Raw genomic sequence first — 15,366 nt, 5'->3', positions numbered from 1 at the left:
CTTCATGTTATTGTAAGGTCAACGTGGTTTAGTGACAATTTCGCAGGTAGCTTTCAATGTCTTTATGATTGACCCGTCAAGTATTTCTTAACAGTCAGTATGTAGTCTTGTATTTCACTGCATACCTGAAATCAACTTGCTATGCCTATAGAGAAAGTTTTATATCCAGTTCTCATTAAAGCCTAGATATGTCACAATTTAGTCACGGAAACAGCTCTGGCAAGGCTGTTTCATTGCATTTGATTACGCAGTACATTAGGAGAAAGCTTTTTTTTTAATGACAAACTTGAAATTAGTTTGGCCCAACCTTTACCGTCAGGAGTACCGCGTTGGCTGCTACCACGTCACGCGCTTTCTGCTGTCTTGAGCTTACCATGAAACGCGAACAGGCGCAGCAGTTCGGAGCGCAGCTTGTGCACGGTCTCCATGAGCTGCACCGACGGTCCAGGACCTCGTTCCACAGCCGGCGACGTGGTGCTTATGCGGAGTCCGCTTTTGCTGACGCCCTCGTCAGACTGGCGGAGTGGGAGTAATCAAGTGTTAGACGAGCTCGATCCTGTTCCTCGCTAATTGCGATTCCAGTGTGTATCCCTTTTAATAGCAATAACACACACACACATGCGCGCGCACATTGCCTTCCCCAATAATGGCAAAAGAGTTTAGCTTTTTTTTTTCACTTCTTTGCTTTGAAGTTGAGCTATGGGCTCTGTGCTGATCGTAAGTGAGCGCATGGGCCGTGTTTGAAAAGTTATTTTTCTAATTATTAAAAAAATTATAGTGACGGTTCATTTCGTGAACGGTGTCTACGCGCAAGCGTATGGGTGCTATTACCTTTTTTTTTTGTACAGCGGAGTTTACTCCAGCTCCGTCGAACCTACTTTGAACTACTTCAAGTGACTTCTGACTTCGTCCACAGTTTATATGACACTATGGCCACGCTTTTATTATGGGTACCGCACCTTCAGGGAGCAACCCTGATGTACTCTATAAGCAACAAGAGACGAAATAACAGAGGCATTCAAATGTTTGGGCAACACGCGAACGAGAAGAATGAATGGCAGTATAGAACTCAAGACTTGAGAAGGCACATCGCCGGGGCCTTACGTGCAGGCTCCGAACAGCGCCGAGTACTCCGTCGCTGGCGGAGCGCAGGGTGCGCAGTGACCTGGAAGGCTTGATGGCGCCACGGCCGGCGGAGGCCAGCTCACACATGAGAAGTTCCCTGCGAAGCTGACACACCTGGTTCGTGCGTTCCGCCACAGCGGCCTCCAGGAGCTGCGCCTGCATCACAACGGACGGACTTGAGCGACAGCGCGGAGTGCGACGCTAACAGTGGTCATCCCGCTTGCGCTATCTTAGCGATTCCCTTAGCAAAATGAAAATGAGCATGACATGCACTAATCTGCTAAATCGGATGTTGCTCGGAGATTTTGTAAGTGTTAATGCTAGCAGTCCACGTTCTTCAGGGAACCAATCTGTATGTGAAGTGTTTCAAACACGTCGAAATAGGTCATCCGAGCAGCAACAGCAGAAGGCAACACGGCAGGCTTCCAAGAATACAGGGTGGATTTTTTGCTCAATAGGCTACTTTAGAGTACCGAAAACGGCAAGATGCGCTCTGCAGGTGATAGGTACTGATTCGGAATTGCTTCTCACACAGGAGATGGGCCAGCTTGAAATGCTGAGCATCTTTTTCTTTTTTTTTAACAGCCTAATTTATCTTCACCTTTGAACAGAAACGACTCAATTGGCGCCACGATGTCATTCTTTAATACGACAATGTATTCACCCGTGTGAATGTCTATCTTTTCCGGTGACCGCTGTTCACCGGCTAACAGATGTTAAACGTTATCGCTCAGCGCAAGACGCGCATGCACGATTTGTAACTTACGCGAATGTTATCGTTCATTCTATATGTTGCGTGTGTCCTCGCCGAACCTTGTATTATCAGATTGCATGCACGACACGAATTGCGTAGAAGTTTCCGGAAACCATGTGGGCACCAGCGATTACACCAAAACCTTCGACGAGGGATGTATAAAAGCCGACGCGCTTGACCCGCTAATCAGATTTCGACGATCGCCAACTGTGTTTGCCGTTATCGTTGTGCTTTGATTGTAACTTGCTTTCGAGGACAGAAGTTCGTCTTATAAAATGTTATACCCCTGTCACAAGGGAAGATTTAATGTCATTCAAATAGAATGGCATTCGATGCAACGAATGCCATTCGGTCTCTTGCGGTGTTACACAGTAAAGTATAATGGCATTCGCAAATGATAGCAATGACGATCTGGAACAAAATTTTTGAAATTCAAAGAAATTTTGCGCCTATTAAACCTGTTTAGGAAGTTTTGCGAGTACTTTTAAAACAGACGAAAACATTTTGACGCCAATTATTCACAACTTCACACAAATTCTTCGTCAGTACCCCAGACTGGATGGGCTACTGTGACACAAGCCGTATGACGCCTTAAATGCATTCGGATGTGTGTGGTACTTCTTTGTGCCCGTATATACTCTCATCGACATTCTTCCCTCGACAAGCATATCATGCAGCGTCTTCGTCCTCGTGACGCCGACAGCCAGCAGCTACACGCGACCAGGCTGTGTCATCTGCTATTGCTGCTACGTCGCTTACACAAGCAAGCTTTGCGTCATTTAGGTTCCACAGTGTGTATTTACAGTATCAACCCCTCCACCCATCAGACGTTATGAGCGCACAGTGAACGATTGGAGGAATACGCATTTAAATGTAGCTGTGGTTATTTCTGATGTAGGAGGAGGGAAAAAGAAAAAAAATTAAATTATGGGGTTTTACGTGCCAAAACCACTTTCTAATTATGAGGCACGCCGTAGAGGAGGACTCCAGGAATTTAAACCACCTGGGGTTCTTTAACGTGCACCTAAATCTAAGTACACGGGTGTTTTCGCATATCGCCCCCATCGAAATGCGGCCGCCGTGGCCGGGATTCGATCCCGCGACCTCGTACTGTTGTGCCATTACCACAAGCCTGGATTCCGAATCTGCAAGATGCAGAATTTATCCTGCGAGCGCCCAAATTCTCCCGGCGCCTTATCTGAGGGTGGGGATGCTGTTGTGCCATTACCACAAGCCCGGATTCCGAATCTGCAAGATGCAGAATTTATCCTGCGAGCGCCCAAATTCTCCCTTGAAAAGTCAAGATGCTGAGCCGTCAGGCAGCGGTGTCCTGCGGGAGAAGCATCGGCAGGCAACGTGTTCAAACGTGTCAGCAAGTGCCAGACAGCCCGGCGCCGCACCTCCTGTTGCCTGGGGGTCACCGCGCGCGCGAACTTTGAACCGGGTGGCCAGCGCGGTCGCTGGTTGGACCTCTCGGACGACCGCCGAGTGCTGACTTTGTATTGGGCCGTTTGAGTGACAATGGTTCTCGGGCAGTATAAAGCCGCGAGCCGGCCGCCTCGAAAACCGGATCCGCCGACCCACCGGGAGCAGCAGAGTGCCGCTCTCGACTGGGGTGAGATGTGTCACGCGGTTTCGCCGGACGTCGCCGTGCGGGAACAGTCGCGTTTGCTGTGAGATCTCGGCCCCAGTGCCGACCCGTTCATGTCCTGTATAATGACCTGTATATAGTGTATAAAGTCCCTTTTGTTATTCTCATCGACGCGCTGGCTCGGAGTCTTCGCTACCAACGCTCTGTCACGAAACGGGTGACGAGCGCTACGGGACCACAAAGTCGCAATAGGGGTGCAGCGGTGCAAAGTCGTAACAGTACTCAGCAGCCTAACACCATAGCCACAGAGCAACCACGGCGGGTGAGGGAAAAAGGAAAGCTGAAGGCAGGGAGGTTAACCAGAATAACGTCTGGTTGGCTACCCAACACCGGGAGAATGGGAAAGTGGAAAACAAAGATGACAGGGAAAGAGAGGAGGGAAGGAAAGAAGGAAATTGCGATGAGTTCGCCGACGCGTGTGGTCTTACAGAAATTGCAATAATAGTCACAGATGGTCGCAAATATCTCATATAGGGGGGAAAATGGCATGAACATATGTCCTAATAGCTGCCAGAGCCTTGTGATGAAGAGGAGGAGAGGAAGTGTTGCTTGTTACTGGCGGACCTAGGCTTGCCACAGTTACCGGCAATCGCTCCGCCTGAGCGCCACTTGTCTAGCGCTATATGGTCTGAATCCCGTCATATTATATCTATACTACAAGAGCATCTATCCGCCGTGGTGGCGTAGTGGCTTCGGCGTTTCGCAGCTAAGCCTGAGGGTGGGGGAACGAATCCCGCCGGCCGCGGCGGCGGCATTTAGATGGGGGCGAAATGAAAAAAAAAAAACAGCAGTGTCCGTATACCGTGTATTGGGTGCAAGTTAAGGAATCCCAGGTGGTCAAAATTCCCCAGGAGTCCCCCAATACGGTATGCCTCATATTCATATCCTGGTTTTGGCACGTAAAACAGAAGAATTTATTTAACTAACAATGACATCTGCTAACAGAAGCGAATCCAATGGCGAGGAGGGGTTTGAACTTGGGCGCAACAGACCGCGCCATCTATTCCATTTTGACACACACGTACGGCTGATACTTCACACTTTATAGCTCTATATTGCGGAGGAATTTTAGGAGGAGCAGAAGTAGCTCTCTCTTAAGTATACATTGTCCACGCAGGAACAAAATGTCAGTTGCGCTTTTGTGTGGGGCCATCTTGCGTTTCAGTCCCATCTATGTTAATACCTCGCGTTCTGCATCAAATTTAGAACACTAAATTATATATATATATATATATATATATATATATATATATATATATATATATATATATATATATATATATACCCCAGGAGCTTAATAGTGCACGTACAGCGATAACGCGCTAAGTCCTGTTTTGCGCTGTCACGTTGAACTCTGCGCTGACCTTTGCGGATGTGGTAGAGGAGAGCAGCTTCAGTTCTGTGAAGTCCCTTAATTAGTCACACAAGATTAGTTCAAGACGCTTGGACTATGTTCTTTTTTAATTTGAAATACTACTCCAAACGTATACGTAATCAGGGTTGGGTGCATATAAGGATTGCGCCGGCGAATCATCGGATGTAAATATTTAAATTAAAGCTAGGACTTTAGAAACCGTTTTCTTGCTTGCTCGTTTGATAACGCCAATTTTTGTAATCGGTCCACTAGGCGCACCCGTTTCCCATCTGGGCATGTAGAGGTCGTCTATACATCGACTTCTACGTACATTACAAATAATCAACGAGCATCGGAACAAGGCAGGCCTCGCTTGTTTCCGTTGTGCCTTAAGCATTGCAGCTATAGTCAGCTACTGTCTTATCTCTATAGTATATACGCTATATTGTGACACCAGGTGCCGCCTGTCCTCACAAACGGCCAGGGAACTGCGGTATCGGGGCGGCGGCTGTGTGTCTGGAATATGTATAATATTTATTTGTTTGTTGCTTTAAACCAATGCATTAGAGAAATATGCCAAAGCTACTCACCATGATGACAGTTTGTTGAGTTGGAGAATAATTTGTCAAACCCAGCACTCACTTAGTGATCGCCAGAAGTAGTTTCTTGCAAACTCTACTTTCACAGAATCTTTGCTTGTAGGACTACTTGAACACTGTGGCATTTGTGTGTGCGCGTATAACGGTATTTTTATCGCGCAATGGGCAGGAATTTCTAATATTTAACGTGTGTGCACATGTGACGCTTCTTCTCGTAAACTTTATTTTTACAGCCCAGCTCCCAGGCTCCCGTTCCTGCGGCGAGTGTCAGCGTCGGCGGCGTAACCAAGCGGACGAGCGCAGCGAAAGATGAAAAAGTGAAAAGCGGCGAGAGCGAAGCGGCGCGAGGAGGAAAGCGAAGAGGTAGGTGCAGCGGAACCATGAGGCAGAAAGCGGTAGAGGATATGGCGAAAGCGTGAGAAGCGTAGTGCGGCCACGATGGCTACGAGGTGGCGCCAGAGTAGCGCGCGTCGTCTGGGAGGCCCGTCTGCGGCGGCTGCTGTGAATCGCGCCCACACGTCACCCACGTGCAGGCTCTCGCGATCTCCAGATTAGCGAGGTAGTAACGCGACACTTCGCTCCGTTCACAACGGGCCACACGAGACAGATTTTCCCTGCCAGCCAATATCACGAAATGTAAAAATGTCCCCCCCCCCCCTATGTAATGTCATATCGGCCGCTCAAATAAATGAAATAAATAAATTGAAAACACGTATACAGCTATGCTCAAATTTCGTATTAGAGAGCATCGTAATCGTCGGTGAATTTTTTGTCTTGTAGATATCTACTTTTTTTTCTGTTGAATTAGTATGTTGCTGTGTCTGTTATATTCCTGTGCGTGTTGTATAGCAGGCTCTGATGTAACCCATTTTCCTGTTTATCTACAGTTATTAAAACAGATAATCACTTCACGAAAAGTGGCCGTTTCTGGCCACCTTTCAGTAATTTGTCCTTTTGCTTGATATAGAGTATGTTGCGGGCTCGTGAAAATGCTTTTAATGGGTCATGTGGATCATTGACGGCGTAAGGGCATGCATGGCTGAGTGCAGTGCTATGAAAAATAAGATTACGTCGACGCTTCCTTAAGTTACATCTTAGACCGAGAATAGCTGCCTTTACAGATGGATGCTGAAAATGACAGTTGTGCTGAAAGCTGCGTTGCGAATGACTGAACCATCAATTGCGAGTTGAAAGTTTTAAGCAGCGTGAGTTGTGCTGCGTGAATGCGTTGCCAGCTGTTGCATAAATATATATATATATATATACACGAAGACGAAAACACTCTTTAGGTCCGCCGCGCATGCTAGAAACGCGAACAAATTGCCAAGGTCAAACTGCCAACGCGCCATAGCAGTCTGAGTGATGGCTCATCGGTTAGCGCATCTGGCTGCCAGCTGCGTGTAGCTGCAGTAGCATATGTCCGATTCCTATATTATGCTGGGTCCCGTCTATTAGCGTCTATTTTGCAACAGCGAGAGATTGAATTTATCAAAAAAAAGGCGATGTGTCGTTTCATTCCATGGCCACAGAATGTTGTCTTATTTACTGAACATGTAGTGTCGTTACTGCAGTGTCCGGATGCAACTTTGCAAGTGGTGATTCGAGCTCATATGTGTGTAGCGTTAATTCTAAAATTTCCGGGATAGCTTACTAAAAATTTCGTTATTTATACAGCAATAAAAAACGTAACAAAGGCTGTCATTTTGATAACTTTAGTGTGCTCCATGAAGATATGGAGGGCTTTTTCACAGGCACGCCGCTAGCCCCATTTCGACTGCACATGGCCAAATAAATAACGGTCATCCTGACAACAAGCCCCATATTTAAGTTGAATTACAACAATTATTTGCTAAGTGGCTTGTTTACACGAGTCTACTGTTCACTCTCATGCTCGGTAACGCAAATGCCTTGTCTATAACATTCGGCCTAGAAGCTCAACCATACGCACAAAGTGAACTCGTACTTGTGAATTCAGCATCCTCGAACGCATGGCTTCAATTGTTCAGCGTTAATGCTTATTGGGAGGCTAGCCTGCAGTCTTCGGCCAGCATCATTAATTTAAAAATTCGGTTATATTTCTGACGGTGCCTCGCAACACTTTCGTTTCATTCCATGTGCTTGGTGCGCATAATGCTTTCTTCCAGGCAATATGTTATGAAATAAAAAAAAGCAAGGAAAGAAAAAAAGAAAGCTCAGTCTTTTTTAAGGCCATGGCCGCAACACCGATGAGTTCAAAGCTCTCCAGTGTCCTGTATAATCGGCTACCATCGGAGCCAGGCAGCACGCGCTCGGCTCCGCGCCAGCGGGGAAGCTTCCGCCGTTGTCACAATAAAGCGACTCGCCGCCACGTGACGGCTGTTTTCTCCCGCCACAGCGGGGAGACGGATACCGGCGGCCAGCGGTGTGGGAGAGCGCCGACGCATTCCGCGCGCGTTCCCGGCATGCTCGGAAAGAAGAGCGTGCATACCGACTGCAGGAGCTGCTCGGAGAGCTGTTGAATGCGCGCCAAGCCGTCTGCATCGAGCCGCATCAAAGACGTCCTCCGGCCTGAAATAGAAGCACAACAGTTGGCCACCCCGTCCGCCTTGCAAGTCGCGTGCACCGAGTCGCCGAGAGCGGCTCCCGGCGCAGTCTGCGAGGCAGGCAAGGCACCTTTTCCCCCTCCGCACTCATCTTGCTGTCACCACCATTTGCCCGAGACGGTGATCAGACAGCTTAGGAAGCTTTGCCCATTGGGCTCAATACGTATTCAAGAAAGAAAAAAAAAGAGAAAGAAAAGAAACAAAAGGACAAAAAAAATTGGTGGTGTTGCCTGCCTTACACAGGTTACTCTCTGATACTTTTGCGGCACAATGCACTAAGAATAATACAGGTTTGGCACACACAGGAAAATGGATCAGTCGCATTGCATGTATACGGCGCCCTTCTTGGGATCCACAGTTCCCCGACCAGCATTTCCAAACCTTGCGTTTCTCGTGATTCAGTCGGCCATCTTTCACACGGTGTGACACTTCGAGACAGAGCCATTGCCACTTTCATTTATCTCAGCGGCCATGCAGATATAGATGCGTATAGAGAAGTGGGCTTTCTGGAATGCCACAGTAACTTTGGATTGGTTGTGTGAAAACGTGGTGGCGAACTGCTCCCGCTTTTGTTATTTTATTTAGTTATTTATGTATTTATTCATTTTTTTTTTACTGCGCACCCACAACAGGAATATTTAGCGCAGCGCGATTCGGAATTTGTGCCATCTGCGCATGCGCGGCTCATGAAGTCGTGGCGCTTCGAGGTCGCGCGTCGCCGTAGCAGATCGTGCATCACCGTCTATGATGAAACGTTCTACTAATATTAGTTTCCTTGGTACCTATCTCTCAGATTTGTGCGCATGAAATTACTATAGCTGCGAAGGTATTCAGCGCAAGTAAGACGTGCTTCAGATTGCTGCCGTGAACGATGGCGTTGCGTAGGAGCACTCAGAATATTCTTTAGATGATGCATCAAATGACCATGACGTCACTGGTATATGATGCAGTTAAATGAGCGGTAGTTCTCCCATTTTTCGTGAATCGGAAAGACATGACAGAACAACACATTGTCATTTTTACACGCGCTCTGGTACACACAAACGCGCGCGCGCACACGTTCTTCTTGTTTTTCTTCTGAGAGCAATGGCGCCTTTACATGCAATAATTATCAATTTCACACAACAGCCATAAAAGAACACAGGGAACACAATAAGAAATGCAATTCCCTTTTTCGTTTTTACAGCGCAGCTGTCTATGGTTACGATCTGGAAAAAAATGTGTCCGATATGTTGACAAAAAGAAATCATCGTGTGGGCCGATTCTGGAGATAGTGCAGGAAGGGTCCAAACTCAATGGCACATACACCTTGCGGACTCGATGCGTGTCGAAACGTCAGTGTAAATGCATAAAGTAAAAAAAAAGAGAAAAAGTTAGAAAGTGAACAAAAGAGAAAAATAGAAAAGAAAGCGAAATAAAAAATAGAAAAGTAAAGAAAGCGAATAAATAGAAAAAATAAAAATAGTAAAAGAATAAAGAAAAGACGAAACAAACAACGAAGTTATGATGTTGAGTTTGGCTTTACTTCTAAGCATACGAAAAACCGCCTGCTTCTTGGCCAATCCCCCATAGTGGGTATGCGCCACTGTCTGGGACACAAGACAAGACAAGACAAAAACAGTGAGCGGTGAACACTGTTCCCCAAACTCTAGTCTATGACGATGCGTGTGGAAACGTCGGTGTATATGTATGAAAATATAATAATGATAATAAAAAAAGTAAAGTAAGAAAAATAAATAAAAACATATAACAATAAATAATTAAAAAGAGAAATAGAAATGAAATAAAAGAAGACGAAACAAACAACGAAGTTATGTGTTTGTGCCTTTATTCAACCATATAGAACTTAATATAGCTATTGAGCAATACAGCTTCGCTATTCTTCCATCTTCACAAAGTGGAAGGGCTGTGAATTTTTCTTTCTCCCTATCATTTTTTCTTTTTTGCCACCAGGGGTCACGCGCTTTGTTCGCTAGTGAGTGAAGTATAAAAGACCATCGTTTCAGATGACTCCATTCTGAGTGTTGAGAAATTGGTTTCCTTGAACAAACCGTACTTCCACGCTTTGGAAGCGATTTCTACACGCGCCTGTTTTTGATACAAGCAAAACGAAAGAAATAATCAAGTTCGTGATTTGTTGCAAAGAGGTCAGGAGACAAATTTTCGCATCGCAAGAAGGCCGTCGTTGTCCTAGCTTGGTGCAAATGGACCGGCGCACTCTTGCATAACAGACAGAACTTTTCGCAAGATTCTCATCGCACTTCGCCTGAAGTTGTCTTATATTTCTTATGAGATCGCTGTAAAAGTCTTTCTTCTATTTCTCGCCATTTGAAGCCATTATATGGGTCAGTGTGACTGGCAGGTTCAGAGAATACATCGCTTCTGTGCACACGATGGCACAATTCCTTCTTTAAAAAAAAAGAAAAACCCTAAGCATCGCAGTCGAAAACTACAAACTGGATTGTTTCCGGCCATCTCCTCCATTATGCCGTCCGAAGATCAACTCCTTGTCCTCAGCTTCACCCTCATATTTATATCGAGAAGAAAAACAAAACTGAAGTGAACAAGAAGTGAACGCTGTCTGTTCTTTTATCTTCAAATGTGATTAGTGGCCACTTCGCAGTATGTTTGTATTTAACCTATTTCACGCCACAACTTGTGCTGCTTTGTCCATTCGGGCACCACTGAGACGGTGCCCGAATGGAGAACAACGTTCATCACTGGGTAGGCGAAACTAGGTGTGAGCAACTAGGTACGAGCCCATTCTTGGTCAATGCTCCCGAATGGGCATGTACCACAGTCTAAAAAATATTCCTTGAAATTCACCCGGTGCTGGACGCAATCGAACACGCCTCACGTAGGTTCCTGTGACATGTGTACACAGAGAATATATATATATATATATATATATATATATATATATATATATATATATATATATATATATATATATATATATATATATATATATATATATATATATATATATATATATATATATATATATATATATATATGAAAGATGCGTGTAGAACAGTTAAAAATAACACGTTACGCTCTTCAATAAAACTTATACACATCACAACTCTGTCTCTCTTTGTCTCGTTACTTCCATAATCATAATCATAATAATCAGCATAACATATAAAACGTATCATCAGCAGTTACACACCCATCACAAGAAATACTGCTAATCGTATTAATGTCGTCAATCATTTCCAAGGGTTGTATGCGCCGCCAATCTTTTTGTTTTGCCGTGACAAAGCTGCGGGATTACGTACTGTACGATCAGTTTGGTGACAGAGGGCTACTCACCTTCAACGTCACTACTGTGGATATCAGTATTCAGAGCCTGAAGTTCTTTGACCTTGTCGACGATGTCCCAAATTAAAGACGCCTGCTCCTGGCTGTGCGAGCGGATGGTTTCCTGCAGGTGAGAGCATTGCGACAGTGTAATTCTTTAATTCATATTATTTGATACACTATTACGCATTAATGAAGTTTTGTATGTTAAAAATTATACTTTATTTCTTGCGGTGGAAAAGACGCGAGAAGAAGTAAGGAATTTACCGGACAGGAAATAACGTGGTGGTGCATGCCCAATTCTCTACCGAATGGTGCCAGCAGGGGAGCGGCTAAGCCTGCCCAGTTTCTTGTGCTAGGCGTTCCTTCCTGTTCTGTCGATTCTTGTTTTTGTTTCTTGCCCACCTCAAGGAGTATGAACCAACTAGCCTAGCAACAAGTAGTAATATATTTATGCACTATAGCCATGCTGTAAATGCAAACTGCTATAGAAAACAGGAAGCAGTTTACGAGATTGCAAGCAAAAAAAAAAAATTTCATCGGGAAGCAACTCTCGATATCATAGGAGTAATTGCTCAGGAAACTAACTGAGAATTACGACGAATATCATTCAAAGTCCAAGGTTGAAGGCCCCTCACCGCCAAACAACGAGGAGGCTGACTATGATTAGAGGAGAATAAGACTATCCACAATGTCTAAAAGACCACATACAATGTCTAAGAAGCCCAAAAAAAGTTGGACGCAGATTAACATTCTACACAAACCATAGATGCTGATTTTAAAATCACTAAAAAACCTTGACTTCGGTAATAAGCGACAGAACACAGACCGAAATCTCAATTTCACCTTAGAAGTCTCAATGATAAGCTGTGAAAATAATGTGTAGTCAAAGTAACATGAGCTGTCTTGATTTAAAAGGAATATTCAATCCTCCATGATGAGAAAAGTGCCTTCAAAGATATTTATTAACCGTGCTGGCTGAGTACAGCTGTATGTTAAAGCACTGACTAATTCAAGCTGAAAGCAGGTGGCCACTAAAAATCCTTTGTCACAGCGCCCTTTTACGGCAGACTGCTCGAAACCTTTTTCTTTGATTCCTCAATAAAAGTCGCTGTAACCAGCTGTTTTTCCCAAAGGTCAACTGCAACGAAGTAGTATGTCCCGTTGTAGTGACGGTGAAGAACAACGCAGTGTCAAATCTGTGAGTCACAAACTGTTTGTTGGGCGAACTTGTGCCTAGGAGAACAAATCACATTCAAGCACAAAGATAGCGACGAGCAAAGTCGGCGATCGTCGAAAATCTGATCAGCAGGTCAGGCGCGTCGGCTTTTATAGATGACTCGTCGAAGGTTCCAGCGTAATCGGTGGTGCCCGCGTGCTTTCCTGAAAGTACTACGTGATTCGCTTCGCGCATACAGTCAGATTACAAAAGGTCCGGTGGCAACAGGCAACGAATGGAACTATCGATAACATTCGAGAAACTACTGATACATGCAGGCGCGTCCTGCCCCAAGCGATAACGTTTAAGATTTGTTAGTCGGTGAATTGCGGCCATTGGAGGAAGCTAAAGAAGTATGCGTGTCAGTATGCTGTTAAAGCAATCTTGGCAAAGCTGCAGGGCTAGAAAATGTCTGATTCTGTCGTTAACAGCACTTAAGTAGCATCTAAGTAGTCGACGCGTGCACCTGACTTTTTGCCAGGTATGACGAAATCCATCATTGACTCTAAAAATTTTAGCGCATCGCGGGCTCAGCCCAATCGAGGAGGTCATGCCGAGGAGCCATGCTGGTTCCTAACGCTGTGGGTTCTTGGTCATACCCGGCAAATGAAGTACCAGCAGCGGTTTGTTTTTCAGTTCACCTATCAAAAGCGTATCACCTCTCCCCCCCCCTTCCCACAAAATAACATATGAAAAAAAAAAGATGCATGGAAAGAAAAGGAACACCCGTTTGCATAAATCTGTGTAATCGGACGTATACCTTCATACGTTCCTAGCCATTCTTTTTTCTTAATAACTTGTACCTGGCTTCTTAACTTGTTTATTTCTGTCTTCAGCCATTTATAACCTGTGTTGTATATTTATAAGTTTTCTTTGATGAATCCCCCCCCCCCCCCCTATGTAATGCCCGCATTGGGCCTTTAGGGTATTGAAATAAATAAATAAAATACTGAAAGCAGCCCAGCAAACATAGATTAGCGGTAAAGCGACACAAGAGCTGTCTAGAAACCGAAGGTTTAATTCAGCATTCGGCAAAATGCGTTTTCTTGCGCAGAAAGTTTGAGGCGCTCGCTCTGCAGAAATAATAAAGGTCATTCGCGCGTCAGTACACCGCCCATATGGCTGTTTAAGGAATATTCAGTATTCTAAGTTTCCCACTTGGAACGCGTGGTACGATATCATTATCAGCTGCGCTTGCAGAAACCTCACAAAGGAGGCTTGTTGGGCCGAAATCCGGTTGTCAAGCTCATGAGCATAAATTCTGGACCTGCTAAATTCTGGAATTTCAAAGCAAAGCTTTAAGAAAACGGTAAAAGAATTGTTACCATCCGAAGACTAATAGAAAGGTTGAACTACAGGTATAGAAAATTTTGTTCGTTTTTTGTTGTTTTTAGAAAACTGTGTAAACTTTAACCTTTCAGCTACAGGTATGGAAAATTTCGTACATACTTTTTTTTTCTCCCTGTGGTTGTTGTGCTTCAATTGATTAGAAAACTGTATAAACTTTAACCTTTTTTTTTCTTTCTTCTTACGCGAATTGTGTACTCAAGTGTTGAAAGTGTGTACTACTTTAATTTCATGTGTGACCTCCTGAAAGCCTGCCACTGCCATGTTGCTGCCAATGTACGGGTGGCACGGCCTAGTCAGGCAAATGTTTTGCCTTTAGCCGTGTCCCCTAAGACAATCTGTTCATTGTCTTAAATAAATCAATAAAGAAAGAAAGAAAGAAAGAAAGAAAGAAAGAAAGAAAGAAAGAAAGAAAGAAAGAAAGAAAGAAAGAAAGAAAGAAAGAAAGAAAGAAAGAAAGAAAGAAAGAAAGAAATGTGACCTCTAGCGAGTTCACAGCAGGGGGCGGGGGAGCATCAGGTCGATCTGGGTGAGCCCGACTTCTAAGTCGACCCACACGCGGTGAGTTCACGTAAACGAAGCAGTTATAGCGCTCTTTTTAGCCCAGACTTTCTTTTATCGAAAACCTTGTGCCGCTGTTTACCTATTTTTCTATTCTGCTATAGATCTTTTCGTTTCTCTCCACCCCCCCTCCCCCTCGCATTCCCCCATTTTCTTTATTCAACTTGTTTTGCTTATTCGATTCCCCTTTCTTGGAAGAAGATCACTTCTGCCCCTGCTCTCTTGCCCCTTCCCTCCTGTTCCCAAGCACTCACGTTATTGCACGTTGTCTTCCTTCACGTTCTCTTGTAACACCTGTCTTTGTTCTCTCCTATCTTTCGTTGTCACCGTTTCTGACTTCTGTGTGTCGTACGATCTTGCCAATGTCGGTGGCCACGAGGATTCTCGTTCCTTCGCGCTCAGTTTCTTTCCCACTATGTATTTTACTCAAAATGAAACTTTGAGGTACCAGTCAGCGTTTGTGTCGTCTTCTCTTGAGCCAGTCTTCTCACTCGTCCGTGTTTTCATCATCGAACCAAATGAAATAGCACCAAGTCAATATTTTACTACACTTTCAAACTACGTACTATGCCCGGCGGCCTTAGAGTCAGCTCTAGCTAGCAGCTAGGATGTAGAGAACATGTGAGTGACTCAGACGACAAGGCGCTGCTTCGATCATGCAGAAAGTCAAAACGCAACACGACCACGCGCTTACGCTTCTTAACAGCGTCCTCAAACATGCTTCGCAAAAGTGAAGCGACCCGTGCACATTGTCGGACAATGTGTCACCCCTTTACATTCTAAAAGAAATCTACGCCTTAAACCTCGCGTTAAACGCCAGTTTTAGCAGGATAAAACAGTAGCGGGGAATTAACGAGTACGATACGAATGC

At 44.8% G+C, this 15,366-nt stretch overlaps 2 protein-coding genes across 9 annotated transcripts in view; one reads left to right on the top strand and one right to left on the bottom strand.

Moving 5' to 3' along the window:
- LOC135911497 (uro-adherence factor A-like) overlaps positions 1–15,366 on the bottom strand; it is a 97,238-nt gene that overhangs the window by 23,577 nt on the left and 58,295 nt on the right. For both annotated transcript variants that reach the window (XM_065443825.1, XM_065443833.1), the window contains 4 exons: positions 11,381–11,492; positions 7,951–8,030; positions 1,105–1,281; positions 374–515 (listed from right to left, as the gene is read on the bottom strand). In XM_065443825.1, coding sequence (XP_065299897.1) covers positions 374–515; positions 1,105–1,281; positions 7,951–8,030; positions 11,381–11,492 — 511 coding nt within the window. The remainder of the gene's footprint in view (positions 1–373; positions 516–1,104; positions 1,282–7,950; positions 8,031–11,380; positions 11,493–15,366) is intronic.
- LOC135911508 (cytochrome P450 3A5-like) overlaps positions 12,479–15,366 on the top strand; it is a 197,435-nt gene continuing 194,547 nt past the window's right edge. For 3 of the 7 annotated variants that reach the window (XM_065443864.1, XM_065443849.1, XM_065443872.1), the window contains exon 1: positions 12,507–12,569. Coding sequence is in view for 2 of the 7 variants with exons in the window: in XM_065443843.1 (XP_065299915.1) it covers positions 12,525–12,569 (45 nt within the window). In the remaining 5 variants the exon portion in view is untranslated. Of the gene's footprint in view, positions 12,681–15,366 lie in introns of all 7 variants that reach the window. The other 4 variants (XM_065443843.1, XM_065443839.1, XM_065443858.2 and 1 more) reach the window with 3 other exon arrangements.

The sequence above is a fragment of the Dermacentor albipictus genome, chromosome 1 (assembly GCF_038994185.2).
Source record: "Dermacentor albipictus isolate Rhodes 1998 colony chromosome 1, USDA_Dalb.pri_finalv2, whole genome shotgun sequence".
Taxonomy (NCBI): domain Eukaryota; kingdom Metazoa; phylum Arthropoda; class Arachnida; order Ixodida; family Ixodidae; genus Dermacentor; species Dermacentor albipictus.
Note: the sequence above shows the minus strand (reverse complement) of the source record. Positions and strands in the feature narration are given on the sequence as shown.